Genomic DNA, 27,298 nt, shown 5'->3' with positions numbered 1-27,298 from the left:
CAAATATTGCTAAATTAGAGCCCAGAGCAATAGGCCATGGTCACCTCAACGCCCCCGGTCCTGCTCTTCAGAGTCACAAATTGAATCTCCAAGGAAGTGCAGGCCAAGCACCTGGAATTCACGGACACACGGGTCCCCTGGGCTGAGAGCAATGGGGTGCCCTTGGGAGGGAGGCCAGGGGGACCGAGTGTCCACCCAGCCGAAGCCTGGGAGCTGCACCCACACCACTGATGCCACCGTGCCAATGGCCTGACTCCACCATGTCACTGAGACTCTCCACAGGTTCATCCCAAGTTCTACAGATCCTGAAGTTTCAAACCACGCCACACCTCCAAACTTCCTCAATACTGAAATTCTAGTAGGAGCACAGCAAATCAGATGAGAAAGTATCAAGAGAAGTAAACTCAATTCCACAAACAAATCAATAACACCAAAGGTTCGACTAGCGAGGAACAGTTTAGTAAATCCTCAAAGACTTAACCACCTCGTGGTGAGATAGAAAAATTTTCTTTTACAGGAATATTTCTGATATTTCCTTTAGCCATTTGGTAGTAACCAGCAATCACTGTCACTGCCACTGTCATCCCATTGTTCATCGATTTACTCAAGCGGGCACCAGTAACATCTCCATTCGTCCCAGCCCTGAGATTTTAGCGGCCTCTCCTTACTCGTCTTTCCCAATATATCGGAGGTTCTTTCAGGGTCAGGGGAATGAGACCCATTACTGTTACTTTTTTTGACATATGGAATACGCCATGGCTAGCTTGCCAGACTCTGCCGTGTGGGTGAGATACTCTCAGTAGCTTGCCAGGCTCTCCAAGATAGATATATATGTAGATGTAGATACAGATATAGAATGTAAAATGAAGTAAAATGAATTACTGGGGACCTGCTAAAAGGCCAGGCTTGAGGGTGGCTGGGAAAATGGGGACAACGGTGGAAAGAAGGTCACTCAGGGGATGGAATTAGTGTTGGAACATCAAAACTCCCATAACAACTGCATTAGGAAGAACTCTGTAAACCATACAGCCTATGTAACAACTGCAGCAAAATCAACTAGTAATCAGTAAAGAGGATGGTATCCGGGAGGATCCCAAATACTTCTAAATTAGGAGCCAGGGCAATTTAAAAACAAGTAAGATGCTTGCCTTACACACAGCCAACCCAGGTTCAATCCCTGGTAGCCCATATGGTCCCCTAAACACTGCCAGGAATGATCCCTGAGCACAGAGCCAGGAGGAAGCCCTGACTCCCTTACCCAAAAACAAACAAACGAACAAAAACACCCGAATATTTCTAAATGAAATGGCATACCAGCTAAGTATTCTGTGGATTAAAGGAAAACCATCCCAACCAACACTAGGGAGAAAAGGAAACACAAAACATACAAAAGCTGCAGCCGGGCTGCAGCTGAAACCCAGCCCATGGGGGAACTTGCAGCTTCCAATATTGAGTATCACCAAACAGAAGAGCGGGCACCTTCTTTTCTGTATCCCTGTTACCTGACACAATTTCCAACAGTAGCAGAAAAATGACTATGTACTAAATGGAAAGAGGAATAACTGGGATTAAAGGCTGAACCACGAAAGCACGATTAAATGCTGGCAGTGGTATTCGAATGGCAGAAATATTAATTCTCTTCTTTTCCTACATTCCTATATCTGAGGTTCTCAACAACCCACACATATACCTTATCGTAATTTAGCGAAACTCTGTCTAAAGCCTACATGGCCCTTCTCTGGGAGCAATTCCAAAGATGACAGCCAACTGGAAACAAATAATTTAGAGACTTAAAATCAAGTTCTACTACAGTTCTTACACTTGAGTGGCTTGGAGGTGGGGGCGGTGGGGGGTGCGGGCAGTGGGGAGGTTGGTGGGGGCGCTACCCAAAGATTGTCTCCTTAATACTAGGAAATCTTTTCCTTCAGTTGTTTCTGGGGAGAGAAAGGTGAGGCAGTGAACACCTATGGACCAAGTGAAATGTCACTATAACCTTCTCAATTCCAAAAGCAGCTGCTTCCAGCACCAGGAGTGCAGAAGCAGAGGCTGCTGAGGCCTGTGGGGAGGGTCTTCCCTTCGGACTACTGTCGCAGCTCCCCTGCCCCCAGGCACGCACGCACATACAAACACACACACACACACACACACACACACACAGAAGCAATGACAGAACAAGGAAATTTTTCCTCTCCTTCTCTTCCAAAAAAGCTGCCAGAAAATAAAACCATCTTCCCACACACCAGGATCTCATTCTGGTCTAAGTGAGAATGCAGCTTGTCTCCAAGGAAACGCATCACTGAGACGCAGCCTCCCAGCCAGCCCGGGCTACATCCTAATTCGCCTTTCTTCTTCCCAGCAGCAAGCTTTCACATCCCCAGCCCCCTACCCTGGGCCTGTGAAGACAGATGACTGACCACTGGTCTGTTCGGAACTGACACTCTGTGTGTGTGTGTGTGTGTGTGTGCGCGCGCACAGGCATGCACATGTGTGCATAAGTGAGCATGAATGAGAACATGTGAGTGTGAGTGTGAGTAGAGCAAGAATGAGAGTGAGAGTAGAGAGAGGAGAAAGAGAAATAATGACTGTACATCTTCACCTTCAGAGCTCACACCTGGCCGCGCCCCCTCCCCAGCCCTCTCTGGAAGGGCTCTGAAGCTCCATGAGGTCAAATTTTAACCTCCACAACACAAAGCAGGAGTTACTGAACAACTGGTAACTTGAGCGGCTATTTCTACCACCTTCCGGCTCTGTCAGCAGAAGAAGCGTGTCTTGAACACACAAAAAACCTCTCAGGTCAGCAGAGCACAAAAACCCAGTTCGGTGAAAAGAGGAGCAAAGGACCAACATGGGCTTGCCGCTGACCCAGCAAATCTGAGGGAACTGAACGAGGACCAGCAGTCGGGGAGCCTTGGGCCCAGACCTCTGCGTCCAGAGAGCCCTGACACAGACCCCTCACGCCTACTCTGCGCCACACGGGCCCCAGCTGCCATCTGCACTTCACACCCAACAACGGTCCCCAAGGAAGCCACCAGGGAGGGGAAGCACTGCAAACTGGGAACTGGGGGTTGGCACAAAGAGCTTCCCACAACCCCCGGGCAGGGCTCCCCGGGAGCTAACGTGCTGCTCAGGTGCCACAGGACAGTTTAATCCCACTGTGAGGCTGCAAGTAAGGTGAGTCCTGGCAACTCCCACAAGAGTGGCTACCAAAAGCTGCCTGCCCTGGGCAGAAGCAGTGACCCCCATGCCACCCCCTTCTCATCCCTCGAAGAGGAAGTTTCGAGCGAGGTCTTCCTCTACACCAACTGTCTCAGGAGCAACGCAAGTGCAGCTCTGTATTTGCCTCGAGAGTCCAGGGCTTTCTAACAAGGATCGCTTTCTAAAAACGGCACGCAAAGCCTCTGGAGACGGGGTTCTCTGTCTCTGGACAATGTCCAGTGGATGCTGGGGACCAACTGGCCAAGGTGTCACAGAAGGGACATCGGGGCACTAGGAGGGAAGGGACTGGATGACTCTTAGGCTTTTATGCAGTTAAAGATCTTAAGAAAATGGAGGGAGATCATCCAAACTCATCCCAAAGGAAAAAAGAAAAACGCTTTTTGAACTTACAACATCTCGTCATATCAGGGGGGAAGGATGGAGGTTTGCAGACAGCACTAACTCTCAGTGAAGACACCATCACTCTCTCATTCGCGGCCACAAAGCACCGGAGAGCTGCAGCATCACCCAGAGACTTTGCCAAGGACCTTCGGGCCCGGTTTACACTCTCCAGGAAACAACAGCTAATAGCTTTTGCAACACAAATATTTTAGGGAGCAATATTTGCATCTTCTAGGAGCAGACGACCTATTCACACAGAAGGAACGAAGGAACGAAGGAAGGGAGGAAGGGAGGAAGGGAGGGAAGGAGGGAGGGAGGGAGGGAAGGAGGGAGGGAGGGAGGGAGGGAAGGAAGGAAGGGGCAAATGTGGCCAAGCCCATCAGAGGAGCCTTCCTGAAAACTCCCACATCCAAGGAAATGAACTCAGCCAGTGAGACCGGCAGAACGATTGGGGGAAGTGTCTCAGCCACAAATGCAGATACGATTCCCATTACCCTGGTTTCTGCATCATAAGCTCGAGTCCCTCTGGACAGGGTCTTAGTATTTCACAAAGGAAATGACATCACTATTTGTTCTGCTATTAAGCCCGTCTTCCATTCTCAAAGGTCCAGAAGGCTCTCACTGTATCTCCATTGCCTGTATTTGTGTGTGTGTGTGTGTGTGTGTGTGTGTGTGTGTGTGTGTGTGTGTGTATGCATGCAGAGGGGTGGGGGTCGGGGGAGTTCTGAAGGAGGGGGACACACCCAGCTGTACTCAGGGCTTACTTTTCTGGCAGGGTCTGGGGACCATATGGGATGCCAGGACTGAACCCAGGTCAGCTGTGTGGAAGAGGAAATGCCCTCCCCACTATCCTATGACTCCAGCCCCTGTAACTTAACACAACAGATGGGGGACGGCAGAGAGGGGAGAGATACTTAATGAATAAAAGAACACTCATCTACACAGCACTACATAGTACCCGAAGGAAAAATATCTGAGAGCAGCAGGTATAAACAAGAGAAAAGGAATGGAGAAAAAGAAGGCTCCCACAGCGGGTACATAAATCAATACAATCACTTTGGGCACCTGATACTTTCTAATTAAGTTAATGAGTGCCTCACATGACTGAACAAGTCTCCTCGCAGGTATGGCCCCGAGACGCCAGGGCTCGGAGCACACTGCATCATATCAGGATGCCTGAGTGGCAGTGCTCACAGCTGCCCCAGTTGGAAACAACTGGCCATCCACCACCTGTAAAATGGATGAGTGAACTGTGGTCCTATTCATGCAATGCAATTCTACATGGCAATGAAAGCAGATATAAGCATCATGCAAGAACACAAATGAATCTCACGAGAGATGCTGAGCACACATGCACGCACGCACACACACAGACCCAGAAACAATAGGACACAAAAGAGTATACTATATTTGAACTGCATTCATACAAAGATGAAAATAGGCAACAGAGTAATAGTACAGTGGGCAGGGCGCTTGCCTTGCAAACAACCAATTAGGGCTTGATCCCCAGCACCCCACATGGTTGCCCAGGGGATCCCTGAACAGAGGCAGGAGTAAGCCCTGAGCATCGATGGGTGTGTCCCCCCCTCCCCCACCCCACCAATAAAAACTGTCAGTCAAACTGAAAAGTGTGTGTTGTGTATTTGTTCATTCCTTCATCCTAACACCTTAAGGTGGAACTGCCTAGCAAGAACTGATGCCTCAGGGCCTGGAGAGAGTCCAAAAGGTTAGATATTGCCTTGATGTGACAGATCTTGGTTCAAACACTAGCACTTCACAGTCTCCTAAGAGTATCACCAGGCATAACCTTGGAGATCCCAACCCTCTCAGGTGTGGCCCTTGTGATCCCCGCAGGGTCCAAGCAATAACGCCATGGTGGCCTACAGTCCAAGAAGGAGCAGGAGGCCCCCTGAGCACCACTGGAGTGCTCCCCAGCCCCCCCCCCCAAAAAAAAATGAAGAGATGCATGACCTAAGGCACAGAGGAGGCAGTGGGGATGGAGAAACGTGGCAGGATTAAAGAGACTTCACAGACAGGGCTTGGCAAAATAAGAGGTGAGACGAGAATAGCACCAAGGAATACTCCTGATTAAAAGAAAGGGGGGGAAGTATGCAAATCATACTTAAAAGGGGTAAAAATCATTCTAAAAATATATCCTGTATCAAAAATAATTTTAAAACATGAAAGATTAAAAGACAGGAAGTGTTAAAATTCCTAGGCTCATCACAAAACAATTAAGACAAAGGAAGGAAGAGGAGACAAGTGTTCTAAAGATTCCAGCTTCAGGGGCCAGAGGGATAGCACAGCGGGAAGGGTGTTGCCTCGCACAAGGGCCAACCCGGGTTCGATCCTAGGCATCCTATATGGTTCCTTGGGCACTGCCAAGAGTAATTCCTGAGCGCAGAGCCAGGAGTAACCCCTGAACATCACCAAGTATGACCCCCCCAAAAAAATAAAGATTCCAGCATCATTGGGAAGTGGTTTAAAAATTTTAAAAAAATAGAAGCCAGAGAGACTACAGCAAGTAAGGTGCTTGCCTTGCGCAAGGTCAACTAGGGTTCAATTTCCAGCATCCCATATGGTCCCCTGAGCACTGCCAGAAGTGATCCCTAATGCAGAGTCAGGAGTAGGCTTAAGCATCAGTGGGTGTGGCCCCAAAAGCAAAAATAAAAAGAGCCAAGTCAAGAATCCCTATTTTGGGGGCTGAAACAAAAGCACAGTGGGTAGGGCGTTTGCCTTACACACTGCCGAACAGGGTTTGATTCCCAGCATCCCATATGGTTCCCTGAGCACCATCAGGAGTAATTCTGAGTGCATGAGCCAGCAGTAACCCCTGAGCATCACTGGGTGTGACCCAAAAAGCAAAAAAAAAAAAAAAAAAATCCCTAATTTTAATGCAGTCTAGAATCTCACATCTTGAACTGAATCCCCATAACTCAATGTTGGAGTCATCAAAAACAAAAACAAAAACCTTACAATTGTATCCTAAGATAAGCTGCACTATGCTTTATTAGCACTAAGTGCTTGGTTTTTATACCTGTTTGGAAGGGGTGGGGCAGGAATACAATGCCCTGGTTCCTATTGGTTCCCATCTTGGAAGTCCCGCCCAGCTCTGTGCTCAGGGGACCAGGAGGTGCCAAGGGCCTGAATCCAAGCCTGCTGCCTATAAAGCCGGCCTGTTCTCTCTCCAGACTTATTTTAGTTAGCTACATGACCCAGGTCACATAAAAATGTCTTGGGTGTGAAAAAGGTCACGAGTGGAAAAATGTTTAAAAAACTTTGCTCTAGGATAACCCCTGGCTCTGGGATTATTGGTGATGGAGAATGGGCACTGGTGAGGCACCGGTACTCAATCGTTGTGTGACTGGAACACAAGCACGAAAGTTTATAACTTAAATTGTACCTCACGGTGATCCACTAATAAAAAATTTAAAAAAAGAGAAAAGAAAAGAAAAAAAAAAAAAGAGGGCCAGAGTCATAGTAAAGTAGGACGGGCACTTGCCTGGCATGTGGCTAACCCTGGCTCAGTCCCTGGCACCCCAGATGGTGCCCTGAGCCCTACCAGGTACGACCCCTGAGCACAGAGGCAGGAGTACGCTTGAGCACTGCCAGGTGTGGTCCCAAAACAAAACAGAAAAGAAGTTGAAGGCTAATAAATCATAAATTCAATACTTATGTGTATATATACGCAGACTGATGCTGCCCCCCTAAACCCCGACAGCTGCTTCAGGAGCCAGGCCCCATGGAACCGAACCACAGCAGCAGAAGCAGAGGTCAAGTCGGCGCATGACTCCCGCTCGCCCATCAGCTGTTTTCCTTTCAGAAGAGGAGACGGTCTGTTCTAAGCCCCACATGACCGCCTCGTGGCTGGCCAAAATCTTCCCCAGGGAGCCAGTGGAGGTCCAGGGCCACCCCGGTGCTGGGGATGCGGCTCTCAGTCACAGGGCGTTTGCCCTGCATGTGAATGGGTCTCATCCTTGGCACTACCAAAAAGGAAACAACAGAAACAAAAGACTGTCAGCCCTAATAACGGCCACACAGTGCTGTACAAGGTGCTAAGTGTGTCAAGTTGCTCAGCCACCTGAGACAGTGTCCCTGAGCTTGCCCCTGGGGTTCCTGGACATACACAGAGCTGTCCGCGCAGATGGCAGTGAACCACTCCCAGCCTCACTGCACCCGCCCAGGACCAAGCCCGCTCCCGGGAGCAGGGGACACGCGGCGGCAGGCCCTAGGGAGAGGCTTACGGTTTCACAGTTCAAGCAGCGGGTCTCATTGGTCAGCGTGCCCTGAAAAATCTCGTGAACCCAGGTGAGCTCCGGCTTATTACTCTCCACGGGCTCATTCATGTTGCCGTTCTTTAGCTTCCCATTTTGCTTCTCCTGCTTCTTCTCTTCCTGCAGGATGTCCGCAATAGTGTTCAGCAAATAATTTAAAAACTCATGAGCATCCTGCTGCATGTAGTTGTCGAAGAGATCTGAAAAAGGACAAGAATTTCCATCATTTCCATCCCTGGTCCCAGAAAGCACATGGCACTGCGTGATCTCCCTTGTGAGATGCCATGAGTGGGACGGGTGTGGGACATTCCCCTTGATGGGCCACTTCAGCAGGTACCTTCCAAAAGGGTTTCTGTTTGTTTCTGTTTTCTGTCACCCAGTGAATTTCCTACAGTGATCATGCCAACAAAAAAAGCTACCAACGCTTTTTACTTGAAGGAAGGAAGGGAGGAAGAGAGGGAGAGAGGCATAGGGAGGAGGGAGGGGAGAAGAGGGAAGAGACTGGAGCTACAGTACAGCAGGTAGGGCTCTTGCCTTGCACACAGCTGACCTAGATTTGGTACCCAGCATCCTATGTGGTCCCCCAAGCACTGCCAGGAGTAATCTCTGAGCATAAAGCCAGAAGTAAGTCCTGAGCATCGCTGGCTACGGCCCCAAAATAAAACAAATGCACCAAGCCACCAAACTGTTCTAGCTTTATAGCTTCTGAACCGTGTCTGTATTTGTGGCCATGCAACACTTTCAAATGTCATAGTACTGTCAGTCCAGTAGGACCACAGCAAATCTGGTGGGAAAGTTGTGCAGAAGACCATCAAGCTCAATGAGTAAAAGAGTAACAGAGAAGGTTCAACTAAGCACCAGCCAGCCCTGCAAATCCTCAATGACTTCAGTAACATCATTATGAGATATAAAAATTGTCACGATGGACTTATTATGTGTTGATGATTCCATTTGCCTTTGTGTTTTAACAATATAAAGTAAAAATTTTGTGCCTGCAAGGGGCTAGTTGGGGTGGTGGGTGAGAAACTGGGGACATTGGTGGAGGGAAGGTCACTACCACCATTGGTGGTAGGACTGGTGCTGGAACACTGGATGCCTGAAACAACTGTATTATGAACAACTTGGTACATTGCTGGTGTTATAATAAAAATCGTTTGAAAAAGGAAATGAAGAAAACAATCATTTGATAGGCGTACTGATAAAAGATCAATATTTAATACGATGTGACCACCAAAAATCAATTATTCATTCTGTAATTTATCCAGAGTCACTGTGGTTCTTTCCCAAAGATCATGTTAAAGCCTGGAGCAGCCCGGCAGTGGCAGAGGCAGCAGCGGGATCACTGTGAGAGCGTATCAGTCTGACGATGCTCTGAAACCTGAGCCCGAGCAGGCAGATGCACAGAGAGATGAGAGGGGCTGGGAGCACTCGTAGCTGTGCTCACAGCGAGACCTGGGGCCACACGTCCCCCGCCCCACGCGATTCTCATTCTGGCACATATGAACTCGAACAACTTTGAAGGGACCTGATTAAATGAGACTTTATAACACAAACACCTGATTAACTGTGCAAGTCTGCTGGGACACTGCTGCTGTCGGGGAGAAACAGAAACGGCTCTATCAAGTATTTCCAGAGTGGCCCCCGATGACCAAGTCAAAACTCTTGGAATGACACAGTTCTCCACCACCTTGCCCCTCAAAAAGAACATGAGGGGGCTAGAGCGATAGCACAGCAGGTAGGGTGTTTGCTTTGCACATGGCTGACCCGGGTTTGATTCCCAGCATCCCATATGGTCCCCCGAGCACTGCCAGGAGTAATTCCGGAGTGCATGAGCCAGAAGTAACCCCTGTGCATCGCCAGGTATGACCCAAAAAGCAGGGGCTGGAGCCATAGCACAGCGGGTAGGGCATTTGCCTTGCACACAGCTCACCCAGGTTCGATTCCCAGCATCCCATATGGTCCTCCAAGCACCGTCAGAATTCCTGAGTGCATGAGCCAGGAGTAACCCCTGTGCAACGCCGGGTGTGACACAAAAAACAACCAAAAAAAAAACCAAACAAAACAAAAAAACTAAGGAACGTGAGAGGAGGGTTAAGAAATTAGATGATACCAGGTTATTTGCATCATATAAAGACATCAAGTTAAAGGCTGGAGTGATTGTACAAGTGGGAATACGTTTGCCTTGTGTGCGGCTGACCCAGGTTTGATCCCCGGCACCCCATAAGGTCCCCTGAGCACCTCTATGAGTAATTTCTGGTTGAGCATCACAGGTGTGGCCCCCAAACAGAACAAAAACAACTAAGTTATTCGTAGGTGGGTTTCAAGCCTACAGTGCTCTAGCATCAATCCCATCATCAGGGTCAACTTCCCCCCACCAGGGGCCCCGGGTTCCCTCCCACCTCTAGGCCCGCCTCACTGACAGGAACATCGTTAAGTTTGGTTGCTGTGACTTGGGGCTCTTGCTTTCACCGTAGCTGATTCTGCCGTCTGGCTACAGACACACACCATCCGTCTGCATCACCCACTACCCGAGGCCCTTGACTCCTGCCCCCTCCCCCACCCACCCTGGACTGCTCATCCAACACTTCTTACGTCCCAGCTCAATTTCTTCCCTTCCCTGTCTTTCTCCTTCCTATACCCTGGGGTCAAGGGTGACCTAGGTATTCCCCCTTTAATACCTTGTATTCCCTCGTCCAACTACTCTATCGTCCAACTACTCTATCGTCCAACTACTCTAGTTCCCACAGATCAGTGAGATCAGTCTGTACCACCCAACTTTTATGGGGGGTGGAAATAGGCAAGCTGCACACCCGTTGGTGCTCAGGGGAAAGTTACTCCTAGCTCTGCACTCAGGAATCACTCACTCCTGGTGGTGCTCCGGGGCCCATATGAGATGCTGGGGATCGAACCCGGATCGGCCCCACGCAAGGCAAATGCCCTCCCCTCCTCGCTGTGCTATGGCTCCATATGCTTTTTTCGCGTGCTGTTTGAAGCCTCTGGGCTGGAAAAGGGAAAGCACCTTGCACCGAGAGAAGGCCTCACCGTCCCCCCCACCTACCCATAGGAGGCCGGCCCCTCGCGCAGACACACCAAGCTGTTCACACCCCGCCCCACCTCGCCACAGACACACTTGGGTCTCGCGGCCAGCTCACCGTTCTCTTTCCTCAGCCTGGAAATGAACTTCTTGGGCGGGATGACGCCGACCTTCTTCTTCTGCGTGGCGATGCTGTGGAAGAGGTCCGCCAGGCACGTCAGCAGGTTCTCCTTCTTCTTCTGCTGGGCCTTGTACGCCAGCACATTCTCCCGGAACGGCCGGCAGAAGTACAAGGCCTGGAGCACGGAATTGCAGTAGCACGTGTTCCCGAACTGCCGAGGAACAAGACGGGGGTCAGGCTGGGCTCTGCGCCCTGGCTCAGGGTCCCACTCTCCAAGTCAGGGCGCAGGGTGGTTCCGATGAAGGGGCGGGGAGGGGTTGGGGCGGGGGAGGGGGGACCAGACAACCTTCCAGCAGTGGTGAAGTGCTAGCCTGGAAAAGTCCAGAGAGGGCTAGAAAGTGAGAAAGAGAGAGAGAGAGAGACAGAGACAGAGAGAGAGGATAAGAGACACCGACAGTGAGCAAAAGCAAGAGAAAGTGAGAGCACCAGAGAGAGAGCAAGAGAACATGGGTGAGTGAAAGGAGAGAGAGCAAGAGAATGAGCACAAGGGCCAGAGCGACAGTACAGAGGGTAGGACAACTGCCTTACACGCGGCTGGCCCGAGTTCAATCCCCGGCATCCCAAATGGTCTCCCAAGCACCGCCAGGAGTAATTCCTGAGTACAGAGGAGTAACCCCTGAGCATCACTGGGAGTGACCCAAAAGCAAAAAAAAAAAAAAATGAGCATAAAAGCAAGAAAGAGCACGAGCGCGAGAGAACGAGAGTGAGACTGTGAGGAAATGAGAGAGAAAGAGGAAACGAGCAAGAGGAGAAACCCCAGAGAAAGAAGAAGACAGTGAGACGGAGGGAGAAGGAGAGAGCAAGATGGAGAGAATGACCAAGTGACAGCGAGAAAGGAGGAGAGCAAAAAGTATCAGGGCACGAGTGAGAGAGCAAGGAGGAGCAAGAGAAAATAAGGGGGAGAGAGAGAGAGAGAGAGGAAACATGAGAGAGACGAAAAATGAGTAACGGGCGAGGGAGAGGGCGAGAGAAGGAATTCTACAGCCCCTGAGAGGGAAGCAGGGAAGCTGGCGGCTGAGGGAAACCTGCTGAACAGTGGTAGGGCATTTGCTTTACACGTGGCTGACCTGAGTTCAATCCCCAGCATCCCACATGGTCCCCAGAGCACCACCAGGAGTGACTCCTGAGTGCAGACCCAGGAGTAAGCCCTAAGGATCAAGCTAGCAATTAAGCTGCCCGTACACATGCTGCCGCAGGGACAGCAGCTCTCCTGGAACCCCCAGGCTCAGCCAAGAGTAGCCTTAACCGTGCAGGGTCGGATTCCGTTCCTCTCAGCACGCCCTGCAGTCATTCGCCGGGAGCCCTCCATCACCCACCTTCATTCTGATGAGGGGAGAAGGGGGGTTGAGCTTGTCCCAGGGCAGTACAGCTCAGCCACAGAGGGCGTATTCCGGGAAGCTGGAGCACGTGGCTCTATAGAGCTCCAGCCCCGACAGGAGGGCCAGGCGGGAAGGGCATGCGGGGAGTGGGGGTGGGATGGGGGGGACAATTCTGCCTGCAAGCCGGGTACCGTCAGCTCATGAGGAAGCAGCAGCTGTGTCCAGGCACTGATAAGGGGCGGCCCAGGCAAGCTAAGATAAAGCCACCCCCACCACCACCCCCACTACCCCCTCCCCGGCCTCACACACCACCACCAAGTGGGGATGCTGAATGAATTACCCAGAAGAGCTGCAAGGAAATGATTTTTTTTTTAAATGACGCCTACCCAAGCAAGGAGCTCCTGAGTTCATCCAGAGAGAAAAAATAGATTTTCAGTGTCTTGGGCTCATAAAATCACTCTGAAGAATATCGTGTGTGTGGCTATGATCCCCCAAAGGCACAGAGAGCTGGTCCATCGTGAGCCCTCTGGTTCCAGGACAGCTCATAACCCCACCACACCCAGGCTGCATTTCTCTCCACCCCCAGACAAACCGACCACTTCCAGTGGCTGGGGAGGAGAAACCATTATTTTAAATGACATTAAGGATGAGAACAAGGCTAATGGAGTTACTTCAGGTACGCAAAAACACCTGGTTAAAAAAACAAATATTTTGAAATACTTACATTGACCAATCCGAAATAGTGTTCATTGATTGGAAACTGCTCTGGACCAATGTCTTTTTCCAGAGCAGAGGCATTGGTGCCCTGGAAGAGAAAAATAAACCAAGACCCATATAAATATAAAATAGGCCAGTCATCGAAACGACGCTCCAGAGAGACCATCACTGAGATCAGCGTCTCCCTAGCACCCAGGGCATCGGGTGACACTGATGCGGAAGAGAAAGACAGCACGAAAACCCTTGCCCAAGCAGAACTACGGCACAGTGGGGCAGATGTCTGCCTTGCACGCAGCTGACCTGGGTTCCAATCCCCGGCACCCCACGTGGTCACCTCCAGGAGTGAGTCTCACCAGGCGTGGCCCCAAAACCAAATAAAGTAATAAAAAGCACCCGCGCTCTCTCCCCGTGGCCCCCTCCCCCGCCCGCCCCCCCTCCGCTGTGCTTTGCCAGTGAGGCAGAGGGATTCCAACTCCAACAGGCCAGCAGGGGAAGGCGGGCAGTTGGGGGGTGCTGGAGGCGGCTGGGGATGGGGCTTCATCTCGAGTGTTTACACCCTACCACAGGCAGAGTTATGGTCTCCAACAGAGGGGCGGGTCCCCACGGCCCAGGGCTACGATTCCTTTACACAACCAAGAGGCACACCGGGTGTAGACACAACATAGGGTAGGGTCCAGGGGACCCACAAGAGGGGCACCCAAGGAGATGGCCACTACAGGGAAGAGCCATGGCACAGAGGAAAGTCTCCCGCCGACACCCGTAAACACGAGAGTTCCACGCGGGACCCAGAGTGGTAGGACAGCGGTTATGGCATTTGCCTTGCAATGCAGCTGATCCGGGTTCAGTCTCTGACACCCCTATGGCCCCAGAGCCCAGGTGGGAGTGATCTCTGATACTGGCATGATGGGGTTGAGATCTAAGGTGGGGAAAACTATACACATGAACTTTGATCATGGCTGATTGTAAAGTTGGATGCTATGAATTACTTTGTAAATTACAGTACCTCAATAAAAAAAAAAAATTTTAAAGGAGTCCCAACGACACCCGGGAGAGCTGGCTCCCACCTCTGGTCTCGGCAATTCCAGGGCAGCAGAGGGCCAGGCTCTGTGCGGCAGGGTCCAGCCCGCAGGAATGACTCCTTCGGACACCTCTGCCCCACCCCTGCTCGGCACTTCTGCAGAGCCTGCCCTGTCCAGGTTCCACCCCCGACTTCACCTCTGATGAAGCATGAACACTGCTCACGCAAGGAAGCCCGCCCCACTACTGCCCTTCGGGGGCTCAGCCAGCACCCACTCCCCAGGCAGAGACCCCCAGAATCACCGGGCACCAGGCAGCAAGCCCCCAGGGGCCCCGCCCACCTCAGTCCTGGCTGGAGAGGCAGCCCAGACACTGGCCTCTGAGCTCGGCAGATAGGGTCACATCACATGGACAGCCCGGCTCAGAAGCCCTCAACATGCAGAGGCACCAACCCAGAGCTCCTTTCCTTCTCCTGAACCCGAGCTGCCTTCGTCCCCCCGCCCCTCACCCCAAACACAACCTTTATGTTCCCTCCACCCAACGGTTGACCTTGTTGGTGACCAGCGTTGACCAATGAGCTCATATCACAAAGAACAACCAGTGCTCGCAGGGCTGTGGCAGGAGTGAGGGAGGGGAAGGACCCCCATTGACTGCTGATGGGAATGTCAACGGGCTCAACCTTTTCGGAAAATAAATTGGACACTTCTCAAAAAACTTGCTTCCCTATGACCCAGCAATCGCACTTTCGGGCATCTAGTCTAAGGGCCCCAAAACTATTCAGAAATGTGTACTATACACACCAGCTACCAAGGCCTTCTTCAAAATCAGATCTGCTCTAAAATCATCATGAGAAAACCTCCAGAACCCAGACGCAGCCATGCTCAAGGTCACTCTCCACATGTTCGAACAAGCCTCATCCATGAGAGTGCCAACAGAGGAAGGAACCTGGGTATGCAGGACCCGTGGCTGAGATCTCCAAGCCTGCTTGGACTGGGACTGGGCTTCCTCCACCCAGATCCCCAGTTTTCCAGTAGCTTGGCAGTCACACCCACAAACTGCCCCCCGCCCCAACCCGTGCCATGTAATCTCATCAACAATGGCCAAGATCTAGAGACTAAAAAATAAAACTCCCGGAAGAGAGCAATGCAGTATTTCCTGAAGCACGACCTCTTATGCTCTAGCCCACTGATGCACCTAAAGTCGCACACATTTGTTTGGTTTTAACATACTTCCTTGTATTCTCTTATACATGGGCTTAAAGGGCTCCAGAATGAAATACAACAACCTTCACACACTTCCCTTTTATTGTTGTGGGAAGATGCTTGCTGGTGGAGTGGGTGTTTGAATATTACCTGTAATGAACTATTGGGAACTACTTTTTGAAAATAAAATGTACAAAAATCGTAAAAATAAATAAATAAAAATAAAATAAAATCACCACGTGACAGAGCTGGAGATTCAGCTCACAGGACTGGAGCACACGCCCTGCACACAGGAGGCGGGGTCCAATCCCTGGCACCACACGGTCCCCTGAGCCCCAGCAGGAGGGAACTCCCGAAAGACTGGGCGATGGGGGAGAGGGGACCCCCTGTGTAGTGCTGGGGACTCAAACTGGGGTCAGCGGCACGCAAGGCAAGCTGACCTTAAGCCCTGCACCATCTCTTTGGCCCTGTGGCCACATTTTTCTAGCAACAAGAGAAACTGAAGGCACACCAGACACAACCTTCCCCTGCCACTCACGGTGTCTGGTATGTCTTTATAGTATTTATCCCAGTTATTCTTATGGGACTATTAACTGTGGTCCCATCTGCACGCCTCATGGAACAAACAGTGTGACAGCTCTGCTTCGACAGCGCCCTCTCCTCGGAGGTCAGCATCAAGTCAAGTCCTAACACCTGCTGAACACAGGGTCTGTTGGACAGGTTGTTGGGGACAGACAGAGGGACGGAGAGACAAATGATGACAGATTAACATAGGGGTGGACGGGTGGACAGACGGAGCATAGGTGGACGAGTAGATGGGTGCACACAGGTTCAGGCAGATGGACGGATGGACGCATGGACAGGGCTACTTTCCCTCTACTGTCCAGCGGGGGGGGGGGGGGGCCCTCCACGCCCCGTTCTCCCTCCCCTTCCGTAAACACACACTCTAGAAACTGCTCCCTGCAGCCACAGAACGTCACTAGTAACTGAAACCCAAAACCCAAGTCTTCCTTCACATTTTCTACGAATGTGAACTCTGGCGCGTGTGGAATGGATTCTGGAATTCAACGTTAAACGTGAATCTCTGGGATAAAAGGACACCGACACCAAGTGGAGTGTTCCCGAATGATGGAGATGATGAGGATGATGCTGCTGATGATGATGATGACAATGACGACAATGATGGGGCTGGGTACTTAGTACCCAATTAGGTGGCATGAATTAGAATCCTAAAGGAGCCGATCCTTCAATGCCTTCCACTTTGAGCAATTGGTTCTGCCTGTGTACACAGACAGCAGCACACAGAGACGGGAATAAAGACCCAAATAACTGATGCATGGCATTAACAAGGCGGAAGCCCGGTTCCCTCCTTCAGCAGACGTTGCAGAGAAAGAGGCATTCGTGTGACAGGGCAGCTCTGCCTTATCTGGGACTCGAGGCCCCTGTGCCCCTGGGGCTCCCTCACAGGCAAGAAGCCACTTCTAATCTCCGGGGCCAAAACAGCCACCCGAACTCCCACCATCAAGAAAAGCTTCTGCTGGGGAAAAGCAGACAGGACGGGGAGGGCCCCGGCTTTCCGATGACTACACACGTCAGTTCCTTCCTCCAGCCCGCAGGCCGACATCAAGCCCAGTCCCTGGGCGTGTAGGGGCTGCCAGTACCTGAGCAGCCCTGGCCCAGTGACATGAGAAACAGGAGGTGGATATCCAGGGTACAGACAAGAGCCCACCTCTCAGCCCACCTCACAAGCAAGATTTGTTACAGGAAAAAAAAAAAAAGAAAGGTAAGAAATCACTTGAACTGGAAAATCATTATGGCAATCCATTGCACAGGATGGCAGGGAGTGGTTTAAAACAAGTCTGGTCCTGCAGGTCCAACTCTGAAAACTCTGTTCAAGATACAGTGTTTATTCATTATTTTGTTCTCTTTCGTTTTGGGGGTTACTCCTGACTCTGCACTCAAGTATTACTCCTGGCAGTGCTCAGGGGACCATATGGGATTGCAGGGTCAGCCATATGCAAGGCAAGCACCCTATCCACTGTACTATTTCTCCAGTCCCCAAAACACTCTTTCAAAATAAAAATAAATAAATAAATAAAAAGGCACCATATGGTCCCCCATCCCCCATCTTCCATCCAAACCCTGAGCCCTGCTTCGTGCTGGTAGTTGAGGGCATGGAAGAGAGAAGTCCATGGATAGAGAGCAGACCCAACACCTACACCCAACACCTACGTCTGAACAACTGTCCCTGTAGGCACACTTAAGTCTCACTAATAAAGATTAAAAAAAAAATAAAAAAATCAGTAAGATGGGAGGCTGGAGCAATAGTACAGCGGGTAGGGCGTTTGCCTTGCATGTGGCCGACCCAGGTTTGATTCCCAGCATCCCATAGGGTTCCCCGAGCACTATCAGCAGTAATTCCTGAGTGCATGAGCCAGGAGTAACCCCAGAGCATCGCCGGGTGTGACCCAAAAAGAAAAAAAAAATCAGTAAGACAGGCCACTGGCGCTCGCCTAGGAGTGGGTGGGTGAGGAAGCCACCAAATGCTTCTCCTTTTCTTTTCCTGGCAGGAAAAGTGAGGGGACTCTGGGTGGTGGTCGAAGGCAAAAGCAGGACCAGGGTCCAACCCACGCTCCCTCGTGCAAAGCACATGCTCCAGCCCTTTGAGCCAGCTCCTCGGCTCATCAAACGCTTTTCAGATTCTCTTCTCCACACTCAGAGCATCTATTCATGGGGGAAAGCGTGATTAAAGAGCGAGCAGGGACTGTCCTGAAGAGCGGGCCCAAAGCACACACCTCGCTTCTTCCTTCTGCCCATGAGGAGTCGGGAGTGGCAGGAAAGGCTTCTCTGCAGGGGCCAGGAGAAGCTCGGACTCCTCACTTCCATCGGCAAAATGCATACAAATATAGATCTGGATACAGCTGCACATGCATGGCAGCCCCTGAAAAACAATGCAGCACCGCGCTTTATTAAAAATAGAATCTGGGCTGGGCCAACTTCCAACACCCAGGCTGTAATGTTAGCTCTTCAAAGTACTTCTGAAAGCAATTCAGTACTGCCGAGGGGTGCTACCCAAACAGAAAACAAACACCCACCGGGCAGGAATGAGTCATCGTTGCCAAAGCCCGGGTGCAGGAAGGCATTTTTAAGGCACGCTTTAAAGCCACTTATAAGGAAAACATGCTAGAATGGCTTCCTGAAGGAGAACAGGGAAAAGAAGGCAAACCTTTGCCAGGTGGGAGGATATACTCGGAGTCGGGTTCCAGCCCTGGCATCCCGTATGGTTTCCCGAGCTCCACCAGGAACAATCCCTGAACCTCACTGGGTATGACCTCAAAAATCAAAATAAATAAGTACAAGGACTCCTGAGCACTTCTGGAAGACACCTCCCCCCCCCCACACACACACACAGGTACACACACAAAATAAAAGAGCTAGGGAGAGGGCTCAAAGGGCTGCAGCTCATGCATCCCATGAAATTCACTGCCCCAGGTTCAATCTCGGGCACCATATGGTCCCCCAGAACCATGCCAGGAGCACCTCCCAGTGCTTTCAAGTGTGGCCCCAAAACAAAACGGAAGATTTTTTTGCCACCAGTGAGGGGAATGGGTTGAGCTTTCCTCCCCGCCCCAACCAGGGCTCCGGTAGCCGAAGACCTCCAGGACCAGCCACCACCATGCTGAGACCACTCTCCGCACACATGAAGGTACTGGCAGAGGGACAAAGCCACGCGGGTTCCGGGGCCGAGACCTCCAAGCCTACTCGGATTGGGGCCGGGCATCCTCCACCCAGATCCTCCAAATTCCAGTAGGCGGGGGTCACACCCACCACCTGGCCCCCTGGCGCCGTGTAATCCCATCAACGGCCAAGACTCAGAGATTATAAAATCCAGCTCCCGGAACTGCGCGGCCGCATACGCGGCCACGTGACATCTTATCAGGACATCTTTTCATGACATCTTATTATCTCATTCCTACTTTGGACAAACTTGCAGGCTATCGAATGTAGCCTGCCCACAGGGCAGAGTCTGGCAAACTCCCCGTGGTGTACCAAATATGCCAAATACCAGTAACAATGATGGGTCTCATTCTCCTAAAGAGCCTTCAATATAATCTCAGGGCTAGGATGAAAGAGACTTTACTGGGGCCTGCTCCAGGCAATCGACGAATAACAGGATGCTCGAGTGAAAAAAACTAAAAGGGTCACTAATATACGTAAAGGCAAACCCTCACCTCTGAGGCATGCCTCAAAATGCCCCAGAAGGAAGAAAATGTGTATCTTTTTCCTGTCAAGTCTCCCAGAGTACCACCACCTGTTTAAAGAGAATGTAAAAATGCAATTAGAATCAGAAGAAGCATGAAATGTCCTCAAGAGGAAAGCTAGAGCGAGCTTTAGAGGCAGAAAGAGGAGAGAGCATCACCATGTAGCAATTAGTTCCAGGACGCTGGTCATTTATACCTAATAGTGCATCAATGTTTCATCTTATTTATCTAACTTCTCAACTTTGAGATAAACACTGATAACAGTAAAACATAAAAAAATATATAACAGAACAAAGGAGGAAGGTCCTCCCAGAAGTATACAGAATGAAATGTGTTCACTGCTATAAATTAGTAAGCTCATCTCAGGGTGTGAGATTTGGGAGGGGGGGAGGGTAACAACAATGATTTATATCACTGTTACTGTCCTCCCGTTGTTCATCGATTTGCTCCAGCGGGCCCAGTAACATCTCCATTGTGACAATTGTTACTGTGTTTTGCATATCAAATTCGTCATGGGTAGCTTGCCATATATTACAGGAAAAATTACCATCTATCAAGACAAAGAAAACTGGCTGGGGGCAGAGCTATAGTGCAGCAGGTAGGGCATTTGCTTTGCACGCAGCTGACCCAGGTTCGATGCCCAGCATCCCATATGGTCCCCCAGCACTGCCAGGAGTGAATTCCAGAGTGCAGAACCAGGAGTAAGCCCTGAGCATCACTAGGTGTGACCCAAAAAGCAAAAAAAAAAAAAAAAAGAAAGAAAGAAATCTGGTTCAATACCTGTTGTGCCTCTAAAAGACAGAAATGCATGGCTGGAGAGATAGCACAGTAGGTAGGGCGTCTGCCTTGCATGCAGCTGACCTGGGTTCGATTCCCAGCATCCCACATGGTCCCCTGAGCACTGCCAGGAGTAACTCCTGAGTGCAGAGCCAGGAGTAACCCCTGTGCATCGCCAGGTATGACCCAAAAAGCAAAAAAAAAAAAAAAGACAGAAATGCAGACAGCCAGCTCCCTGTCCACTTCTAGTCCTCCTGCTCTGGCCAGCCTCTCTTCCTCACCATAGGGTTTCAAGGGCCCTCTTCAAAGTGACTGGCCTGACACTTTCAATAATCCAGTAAAACACTTCACAGCACTTGCAGCAATTTGTAACAACATAAATATTTACCATCCCACAGGTTCAAAGTTTTGCAAATGACAGTTTGTTTGTAGTTCAATCTGGCCCACTAACTGGTGATGTGAATAAAGTTTTATTGGAACACAGCCCTGCCACTCCTTAATGCGGTCCCTTTCACAATTACAAGAGGCAGAAAGAAGTCGTTGCAACAGACTTTAGGGCATACGATGTAAAATATTTACCACCTAGCCCTTTAATGCACAGTCTGCCGACCCCTCCACTAAGCCACAGGCTGTCTAAGGACATGGATGACCTCACTTTGTTTGCCAAGAACCGCCCGAACATCTGGCTAAAAAAAGGCTCCTAATCGATGTGCCGAGTGGAATGAACCTGGAACACCAGGGAGAGCAGGCAGCGCGCGTCCCTTGTCCAGAGAACATCGCATCTCCATCTGTGCTTCTCCACAAAACGAGGGTTCCTGCAGCTTTGCCTCGTGCGGCCCCTTGTCACCCGAGAAAACTTCACATGACCCGGGGGACAGTGATACATAAAACAGGTACACAGATCAGGGCCCGAAGTGCAGGACAGCAGGACAATTGCCTTGCACAAACTGATCCGGGTTGGATCCCAGGCATCCCTCATGGTCCCCGGAACCCTGCCAGGAATGATCCCTGAGCACTGCTGGGTGTGGATCAAAAACCCAAAATCGAAAACTAAAGGGCCAGAGCATTAGTACAGAGGGTAGGGGGGTTGCCTTATGAGCAGCAGACCCAGGTTCACTTCCCAGAACTCCCTACGGTCTCCCAAGCCTGTCAGGAGTAATTCCTGAGAGCAGAGTTAGGAGGAAGCCCTGAGTACTGGTACGGCAGAAAGAAATGAAGGAAGGGAGGGAGGGAGGGAAAGAAGAGAGAGAAAGAGAAAGAAAGAGAGAGAGAGAAGAAAGATAAAAAGAAGCTGTGGTAAACATACACAGAATGGAATACTACACAGCTTGAGGAAAAGATGAAATCACGCAGTTCTCTGCAGTGTGGCTGGAACTGGAGGGCATGGTGCTAAGTGAAATGAGTCAGAGGATGAAAGAAGAATACAGATGATCTCACTCCTCTGTGGAACACAGAGGAAAAACAAGGAAACAGCACTGAGCAATGACAAGCCCTGACCTAGGATCACAAAAGGGGTTTCGGGGCGGGGGAGGGAAATGTGGGGGAGGGAAAGGTGAGGGAGCAGGGAGGGCGGGATGGAGGGGACCAGAAAACAGAGGTGAAGAGTGTGGGGAGAGGGCAGGAGAGGGGGGCTGTGCGTTAATTGGGGGGGAGGGGTTTCAGTAACTGTACATAAATACCAGTAAGTTAACACTATTGTAACCATCTTACCTAAACTACAATAATTTTTTTTTTTTTTTGCAAAGGCAGCAGCAGTATCAGCTGGGAGGGAAAAAATGTCACCCAAGGGTAGCATCATCTTCCAAGTCATTCCAGAATGGGACGTTTGAGGGTCACCAGACCCTCCCCACAGCAGAAGCTTCCCACGAGAAAGCAAACACTTCGGCTCAAAAACAGAAGCCAGGCTGCCGGGCTGAACGGGCTGAACGGGCAACCAGCTGAAGCAGATCTTCAACAGAGAGAAGATCTCCAGCCACGCCCGCTGAACTGCTAGAGAGCCAGAAGCAGGAGCTCCCTTCCCAGGCCGGTGTCCTACGACGCTGCCAAGGAGCCCACTCTGTTCGGGGGGCTTCAGGCGCCTGCCTCACCCAGATCCCTTTCCCAGCAGTCCCCAGAAAGGCGCCTTGAACTCCTACCTAGTTCCCAGAGTGCCCCACACTGCACATCTGACTAGAGTGCTCTCTGCCCTCTCCCCCAGCCTTGACACAGCCGGTCAGGGTCAAGGTTCTTGGCATTACAAAGCCAGAGCTGGGCAGACAATGGGGATGCACTGCCCGGCGCCCCTGCCCTTGGAAACTTGGGCCCAGCTCTGCCTCCATGGAGAGATTTGACTCGAATGGAACGAATGGAACGGAAGCCCCCTGCAATGCAGAGACTGTAAGATGCAAAACAAGTCTGCGCTTTTTGGCTTTTTGATCTGGCCTCCCAAAAGGGAGAGGCAATGGGGGAAATGAGATGAAGAAAAGGCTGGTCGGGGGATGCTACGGGTGCCCAGTGTTAGCATCCTCTCAGGGGCACAGTTCAGAGACCTAAAGGGGGCCGAGTGAATGGAATGGATGGAGTCATTCTGCATCCGCTGAGCTTGGTAATAAAAGAAATTGGGATGCGTGTCATCTATCTTCGGGGATTTTATTCCATTCTGCTGATAACTTTTTATAATATGACACAAAAATATCAGCCTGTAACAGATTGAAAATAAAAATAAAACGGGCCCTTCCTTACAGACTTTGGAAATAATTGCCCAGAGCAAAACCATGAGAGTGCAACTGTGCATCCCTTTCTTCAATGTGTAAATGGTGGCTCCAGCTACTAATTTAAAAAAAAAAAAAGGCAAACTACAATATAGTGTGGTTTGGAATGGTGTTTTCATTCTAAGACAGCACCTTCTCTTCAACTGGCAAAGATCAAAAGGGTTTTTGGATAGTGTCTACTTTAGCAGGACTGTACAGACAACAAGACACACCTTTGGTTGGTGGATATTATCAATGCAAAACCATTTCTAGGAAGTCTGCTGACAGGTACACTCCCAACAAGGTGGGGCCAAAGAGACTGTACAGGAGATAGATAAGGTGCTTGTTTTGCATGTGGCAGACACGAGTTCCATCCCTGAGCACCACCGCCAGGAGTGATCTCTAAGCCTAGCGCCAGGAGCGGGTACCCCTGAGTACCACCAGGTGTGGCTCAAAAACCAAACCAAATACAACAACCACATAGGCAAGGCAAGGTGTGGACTGGCAAACATGAGGTCATGAGTGCACCCCCATCCCAGCCCTGTACCCCGCTGCAAGCTGTTCATACCGGGCAGCCCTGTTGTCTGTCAACCCAACATCACTAGCAAATTCTAGTCATGCACCAGCTGTGTGCCAGCACAACTAAAGGGCACAACCCCCTAGGGAGGAGCGCAACTCAAAAGATATGTAGGGCCAGAGCGGTAGGGCGTTTGCCTTGCACATAGCTGACCCGGGTTCGATCCCCAGTATCCCATATGGTCCCTCAAGCACCACCAGGAGTGATTCCTGAGTGCAGAGCCAGGAGTAACCCCTGTGCATCGCTGGGTGTGGCCCAAAAAGCAAAAAAGCCAAAAAAAAAAAAAGTGCAAGGGGCTGGAACCATAGTACGGCATGTGGCAAACCCCAATTTCATCCCCAGCATCCCATATGGTTCCTTGAGCCCTGCCAGGAGTGATTGCTGAGTGCAGAGACAGAAGTTAAGCCCTGAGCATCACTGGACGAGGCCCCCAAACAAACAAAAACCAAAACATACAGGAGCCCCACACACAGAAGAGCAGCTCCCCAGCGCCCGACTGAGCTCAGGTACAAAGACCATCCACTAGACGTGCAGTCAGGTGAGCCCCATGCATGCAGACCACCCCTGGTCACCCCAGCAGCATCGACAGGGGCAGAAATAAAGTGGGTGTGGGGGAGGAAGCAAGGCTTGGCCAGGAGCCCCCAGTTAGAAAACTCAAAGCTGAAAAACTACTACGCACCCATGAGAGTAGGGGCCTGGTTAAGTAAGCCAATACGTTCAGGCAACTGAACATTGCACCGTCATGAAAAAGGCATGAGTTTGCGCTGGGCACTAGGGCGGACTCACCCCGGGACCGGAACAGTCAGGGGCAGGCAGGAGCAGGTCAGGGGATGCTACACGCACGACCCGAGTGTTTCAAAACCAGGAGGAAAACCACATCAGCATGCTCGGCACGTGTCTAAGTGTGACCCTGAATGGAAGCCACAAAACTGCAAGGACTAACCAATGCCTGAGACGAGTGGCTGGGCCAGAGAAACAGCCCATCAGCACAGCCACAGCACCGAGCAGGGGGTAGCACACCCAAGGGGGGAACCCCCATGAAACAACAAAATCACCATGTGAAGGATTTTTTTTTTCTCCCATATTCCTCTAAAGTTTCCAATATCCTTCTTTACTGGGCTGGGTACTTAAGAGGCCTGGGAGCCACACCACCACTTCTTGGCCCAGCTGGCAAGTGGTTCAGGCCTAGGGCCCAAGAACCCAATGCTGCTGGGCCGTTCTGGGGCGGTCAGCAGTGCTGGGGCCACCCAGTAAACGCTCGAGGGACCACATGGTGCCAGGTGCCGGGCCAGGCATGTGCCCTACCCTACCCACTGTAGTATCTCCCGACCCCAACAATGCGCAGGAGGAAGAGAGCGGCTTGGAACGCCTTCAAGAACGTCGAAGAAATAGCTAAGAGGACGAAGAACCTCCGGCTCCGGGCACATCTCTTTGATTCCACTGTTCTTCCTGCATTAACATATGCCTCAGAGACCTGGGCCCTACGCAAACAAGATGAGAACGCTATTCAGGTCTCCCAAAGAAGAATAGAAAGAGCTATGCTTGGAATATCACGTTTCACTCAAATGAGAGAACGAATCCGGAGTTCTGACATCCGTCGACGATCAAGGATCAGGGACGCTGTCTCATTTGCCAAGGTGTCGAAAATCAGATGGGCTGGTCACGTAATGAGATTTAAAGACGACCGTTGGACTAGAGATGTTACTGACTGGATTCCACGGGATGTCAAAAGACCGCGTGGCCGCCCACCTACCAGATGGTCAGACTTCTTCGTCAAGATCATGAACGATAGGTTTGAGGCTCTTCATGTTCCCAGAGCGAACAGATGCCATTGGGCTACACTAGCACGCGACAGGGACAAATGGAGACGTTACTGGCGCCCGCTCGAGCAAATCGATGACTAACGGGAAGTTAAGTGATTAAGTGATTATTGGCGGGGAGGGGAGGGCAGCACACAGGGTGAGTTCAGGGCACTGACTCTTGGTTCTGTGCTCAGGGGACCGTATGGTTCAAACCCTGGATCAAACCCTAGATCGAACCTGGGTCGGCCACGAGCTGGGCTAATGCCCTACCCCCTGCACTACTGCACTGGCACCTCCGCTTCCAATTTTTTCCACATGGATTCCTAGGACCTCTTTTCTTTAAAAAAAAAAAAATCTAGAAAGGAAGGAAACAGAGCCAGGGCTGTGGCCCAGCAACAGAGCAAGTGCCAGGCCTGGATGGACACCAGTGCTGCCCACCGCTGTCCCAGCGCCCAAGGCTGCCCCAGCGGCACACAGGCACCTCAGCCCGGAGCTCGGGGGCTCCTCCTCCAAGCACAGTCCCCAGAGCAGGCTGGAGCCCTGGGCACGGCCACTGCATGAGGGCTGGTCCCCTGCAAGCAGGGATGGAGCATCAGGACAGGAAGACAGGGCCCAGCCGGGGATGCCCACAACCAAGTGGGAGTGAGGTGACCAGCCCTGCCAAGGCTGGAAGAAGCCAGTAGGGGTAGGAGGGAGAGACACACAATGTTTCTGTTTCTTTTTTCCTTTCTTTACTTTTGTTTTGTTTTGGGGCCACACTGGCAATGCTCAGGGCTTCCTCCTGGCTCTGCACACAGGAATTACTCCTGACAGTGCTTGGTGCTCCGGGGACCATATGGGATGCTGGGGAGTGAACCCTGGTTTAGTGTCTACAAGGCAAATACCCTACCCGCTGTACTATCGCTCCACCCGCAAGCACGGTGTGACACGACAGAATCTGTGAGCTGATCTACAGAACTGAGCTTACCACAGAGGGGAGACGCCCTGAGACACTGGTGGGGGGAAACACACTCTAGGTGAAGGCCAGGGGTGTTACAATGTTATATGTATGAACCCTATCACTGACAGACCTGTGGACCACAAGGACTGAAATGAAAATTTAGAGCAAATCAATAGGAGCCAGAGAGACAGTGCAGGGATAAGGAGGCACTTGCCTGGTTTGCGGCTGACCCCCAATTCAATCCTTGACACTACATTCGTTCCGCAGGGTGCCAGGAGTAAGCCCTAAGCACCGCCAGCTGTGACCCCAAAACAACAATAAAATAATAAAAAGAAAAAAAGAGTGGGGCCGGAGCAATAGTATAGCAGGGAGCTGGAGTGATACAGCCGGTAGGGCGTTTGCCTTGCATGAGGCCAACCCGGATTCGATCCCCAGCATCCCATATGGTCCCCCGAGCACTGACAGGAGTAATTCCTGAGTGCAAAGCCAGGAGGTAACCCCTATGCATCGCCAGGTGTGACCCAAAAAGTGAAGAAAAAAAAAAAAGTACAGCAGGGAGGGTGTTTGCCTTGCACGCTGATGACCCAGGTTCAATCTCTAATATTCCCATATGGTTCCCCCAAGCACTGCCAGAAGTAATTCCTGAGTGCAGAGCCAGGAGTAACCCCTGAGCGTCACTGGGTGTGACCCCAAAAAAGAAAAAAATAATAATAAAAAAAGAAATGAGTTTGGATAAGCTACTTGGTGTGTCTGCAGTGTCAGGAACATCTGTGGAAGAGCTAGGATAAAAGGGGACGTTCGCTGCTTACTGGATGCACCCTCAGTTTCAGGGAGAGGAAACCCATCTCCTGAGTGGCATCACAAAGCTAC

General features: G+C 50.9%; 1 protein-coding gene across 1 annotated transcript in view; it reads right to left on the bottom strand.

Annotated features, from left to right (window-relative positions):
• Positions 1-27,298, bottom strand: part of USP46 (ubiquitin specific peptidase 46) — a 52,216-nt gene that overhangs the window by 13,458 nt on the left and 11,460 nt on the right. The window contains exons 2-4 of the mRNA XM_056111286.1: positions 13,130-13,210; positions 11,024-11,237; positions 7,842-8,071 (exon numbers count right to left, since the gene is read on the bottom strand). Coding sequence (XP_055967261.1) covers positions 7,842-8,071; positions 11,024-11,237; positions 13,130-13,210 — 525 coding nt within the window. The remainder of the gene's footprint in view (positions 1-7,841; positions 8,072-11,023; positions 11,238-13,129; positions 13,211-27,298) is intronic.

Source organism: Sorex fumeus, unplaced genomic scaffold (assembly GCF_029834395.1).
Source record: "Sorex fumeus unplaced genomic scaffold, SorFum_2.1 ptg000013l, whole genome shotgun sequence".
Taxonomy (NCBI): Eukaryota; Metazoa; Chordata; class Mammalia; order Eulipotyphla; family Soricidae; genus Sorex; species Sorex fumeus.
Note: the sequence above shows the minus strand (reverse complement) of the source record. Positions and strands in the feature narration are given on the sequence as shown.